The sequence below is a fragment of the Cebus imitator genome, unplaced genomic scaffold (assembly GCF_001604975.1).
Source record: "Cebus imitator isolate Cc_AM_T3 unplaced genomic scaffold, Cebus_imitator-1.0 Scaffold89, whole genome shotgun sequence".
NCBI lineage: Eukaryota > Metazoa > Chordata > Mammalia > Primates > Cebidae > Cebus > Cebus imitator.
Genome location: NW_016107404.1, coordinates 1,903,002 through 1,906,811, shown reverse-complemented (window position 1 = coordinate 1,906,811; position 3,810 = coordinate 1,903,002). Strand labels below are relative to the sequence as shown.

The 3,810-nt window shown below is 45.2% G+C and overlaps 2 protein-coding genes across 3 annotated transcripts in view; one reads left to right on the top strand and one right to left on the bottom strand.

Moving 5' to 3' along the window:
* Positions 1–2,142, bottom strand: part of PECR (peroxisomal trans-2-enoyl-CoA reductase) — a 45,687-nt gene extending 43,545 nt beyond the window's left edge. The window contains exon 1 of the mRNA XM_037740792.1: positions 1,961–2,142. Coding sequence (XP_037596720.1) covers positions 1,961–2,084 — 124 coding nt within the window. The 5' untranslated portion in view covers positions 2,085–2,142. The remainder of the gene's footprint in view (positions 1–1,960) is intronic.
* An 83-nt stretch (positions 2,143–2,225) lies between these two features.
* The window catches only part of TMEM169 (transmembrane protein 169), a 12,431-nt gene continuing 10,846 nt past the window's right edge, over positions 2,226–3,810 (top strand). Inside the window, exon 1 of one of the 2 annotated variants that reach the window (XM_017534952.2) lies at positions 2,226–2,324. The gene's annotated coding sequence lies outside the window, so the exon portion shown is untranslated. The remainder of the gene's footprint in view (positions 2,325–3,810) is intronic. The other variant, XM_037740778.1, reaches the window with a different exon arrangement.

The window sequence follows — 3,810 nt, the reverse complement described above, 5'->3', positions numbered from 1 at the left end:
TTTTTTTGAGATGGGGTTTTGCTCTGTTGCCCAGGCTATAGTGAAGTGGTGCAATCTCTGCTCACTGCAACCTCCGCCTCCCTGGTTCAAGCAATTCTCTGCCTCAGTCTCCCAAGTAGCTGGGATTACAAGCGCCCACCACCACACGCAGCTAATTTCTGTATTTTTAGTGGAGACAGGTTTCACCATCTTGGCCAGGCTGAGTCTTGAACTCCTGACCTCATAATCCACCCGCCTTGGCCTCCCAAAGTGCTGGGATTAAAGGCGTGAGCCACCACGCCCAGCCTATATATTTCTTATTAAAAGTAAAATTGGAATGCTATTAGGTTTAGAATCCTGCTTTTCCCAATATATGGTATTCATTTCTCCAAATAAGTCTTCAATAGCAAGACATTTATTTATTTATTTATTTATTTAATGAGATGGAGCCTCACTCTGTTGCCCAGGCTGGAGTGCAGTGGCATGGTATCAGCTCACTGCAACCTCTGCCTCCCAGGTTCAAGTGATTCTCATGCCTCAGCCTCCCAAGTAGCTGGGACTACAGGTGTGCGCCACCATGCCAGGCTAACTTTTGTACTTTTAGTAGATATGGGGTTTTACCATGTTGGCCAAGCTCGTCTCGAACTCCTAACCTCAGGTTATCTGCCTGCATCAACCTCCCAAAGTGCTGAAATTACAGGCATGAGCCACTGTGCCAGTACCAATAGCAAGATATTTAAATGGTAACATTATATTTCATTGTTATTGATTTAAATATTTCCCTTATATTGGACTTTCAGGTAATTTCCATTTTTTCACCACTCAAATATGATTTTCCTTGCATGAAAATCTTTGCTTGTTTCTGTTTCCTTAAATAACTGAGAAAGGAATTACTGCCAAAGAGCATGAACATTGTGAAGACTTTGGATCCTTTTTTCCAAACTGCCCTCCAGAGAATTTGTAATAATTTACATTCCTGCCTGCCTTCTCACTTCTGCATCAACACTTTAATTTTTCCCAATGTTTCAAAATTTTGTTAGAAAAATGACAGCTTACTGACAGTATTTTATATTTTACTACCAATGAAATTGATTATTTTTTCATATGTTTCTTGCCTGTCTGTAGTTCTTCTTTTGGAACACTTAGTCCATATCATTAGTCTAATTTTTCTATCAATGTGTTTGCTTTTTTTCTTTATTTGTAAGAGCTCTTTATATATAAGACTATATATATATAGTCTAGTGGTGCAGCCTGTAATCCCAACACTTTGGGAGTCAGAGGCAAGATAGGAGGATCCCTTGAGCCCAGGGGTTCGAGACCAGCCTGGGCAACAGAGTGAGACCCTATCTCAAAACCAACAACAATTTATCTTATGTTGTAAACATTTTTCTTCATATGCCCTTAAACTTTATTTTTTAAAAATTCAATAAGGATTTACATCTTCATATAGGTAGATTTATTTATGTTCCCCTTTGTGGTTTATTCTCTCATTTATGTGTTTACAAAGGCCTTCACCCAAGTTAAGGTAAATATTCAGTATACTTCCTTGCTGGGGTTATGTTAAGAGATGTGAGAAGATACTATGAGAGACTCCCAGTACGTTTACAACGGTTTCCAGTTAAATGAAGTCTTCCCACGTTTCCCAATCACTCAAATTAAACATATAGAATGGATTAATTTAAATCTGAATATAAAACTAATTGCACAGCATGTTTCTCACTGGTCTTCTTATTGCCTACCTCAGGCACAGTCTCTTTGGCCTCAGTGGTCCCTTTAGTTTTTAACCAGTGGCTAAAAACTAGCTCTTAGGAAGAGCTGCTCTCTTCTGTACCCCTAGTGGTCGTAATTTCGCGCTCACCTGCCCCCGCTCTGCTCTGCAGTTCCACACTCCCCAAGCCCCGCCGAGAGCCCCTGGCTCCCGACCCCGGGTTACCCCAGGTCACCCCAGCCACGTCTCTGCACCAGCGGCCCGCTCACGTACCCAGTTCTAAGAGCTCTTTCGTGATGGCCTTTCCGATGCCCGTGGCCCCCCCGGTGACGATGGCCACTTGGCCCTGCAGCAAACCAGGCGCCAGGACGCTCTTGCCCTTAGCCCAGCCCGCCATCCCTGCAGCCGAATGCCAGAGGACGCGAGAGCATACCCCACGGCTTTGCCGGATAACAAGAGGCGGAAGGGCGGGGCAAGGGCGGGGCGGGGCCCGAGTCCACGTGACCGCCGGGACCCCGCCCCCTCTCCGGCCCGGCCCCGCCCGCGCGCCGCTGCAGACCTGCATCCTTCCGGACCAGGACCGCTCCCCACCCGCTGTCCGCATCCTCCGCCAGCGCCGGTCCCTGGGCAGGTGTGGGTGAGACTCCTCGTTCATTTCTTTACATTTCGATGCCATTGAGAAAAGGGTAGAAGGGAAATGAAAAAAAAAAAAAAGAAAGAAAGAAACAAGCAGGGTGTGCTCTATTTCGAAAATTCAATCCTCAGTGCTGTAGCTCTCACGATTAATTAAAATTAAATCTGTGCAGCTGGAAAAAGAAAGGCGGCAGCTCGGCGCCCTCGCTGCGCCCCCCGCCGGGGTCGGACGTCGGCGATGCTGGGGCTCCAGGTGCTGTGTGCGGCTGTCTGGGAAGGGGAGAAGAGGCAGGCTTAGCTGAGGGGGAGAAATGCGACTTCCAGATCCTTTCATTCTTCGGGAGGTAGCCCAGAACAGAGAGTGAAGGGGAAAAGGAGATACGATTGCATTTATCGACAGAACCAAGAAAATAAATGATTTAAAAAATAAACTCGGGCCCACCACTGTCTCACTTCCCACTCCCCACCCAAAAATCAAGGGAAAGACCATCTTTACCAGATTTGAGACCTCATCCATTTCAGCCGGGCTGCATAGGAAGTGCAGAAGAGGATCTTTCGTTGAAGGGTGCACGCTTCCTGCAAGATGCATCTATAGGTGTGTGTTTGAGATCCTGTCCTGTAGTTCGTTCCTTGTGCAGGAGGGCAAGCCCGCACAGGATGGGGAAATTTTCTTATCTGTGTTATGGTGCCCAGTAACAGTGATTTATTATTCAGATCTGCCCCTTATCTTTCATCTCGTCTCCTGCTGTCAACTCACCAGAGTGAGATTACACCTGGACTGGCCTACTGAGACTTCACCTTAAGAACTTGGCCGAATGTGTCAGTTGCCATGGTCTTAACAATGCAGGCAGGATGCTATTTTTAAGGCTGTTGTCCGAGTGTTGCATTTTCCTCTGCCAGGTATTAAAATAATTTAAAGGCAAGTAAATGCCATCATCCTTTTGTTGGGGCTCCCACCTAGGATTCACAAAGCCAGTTGGAAATGGGTCTGGTTGACAGAGGAATCAGACATCACTTCCTCCACCAGGTCCCACCCACCAGCAAGGCTGCAGTTCTTGTTGTACAGCTACACTTCCCTGTTCCTCCATCCTCTTGCCCTTCTCTGATCCCCTTTTCCCTCTATCTTTGTTGCCTACAGATTGAAATCCACACTCATTAAAGAAAGGAATAAATTTCTTCCGGTTACCATTTGCTGGATAGTTTATCCAGGAATCACTTACCTCTACTACTTAAGTCAATTCCATAGTTAGGACCAAATTTTTAAGATTACAACACCATCACCTCCTTTTAAACAAAGCAAATTCAAACAGGAAAGCTCAAAGGATTGTTGCAGAAAAATATAACTCCTTTTGGTTTGATCCCAATGACAAAGTATTTTTTAAGGAAAAGAAATATTGATTCAGTTCTGAGGCGTATCTTGTTCAAGAAAAGTCCAGGCTTTCTTTCTTGTGGGTGAAGACACTTTAAATTCTTTTTTTTTTTTTTTTTTT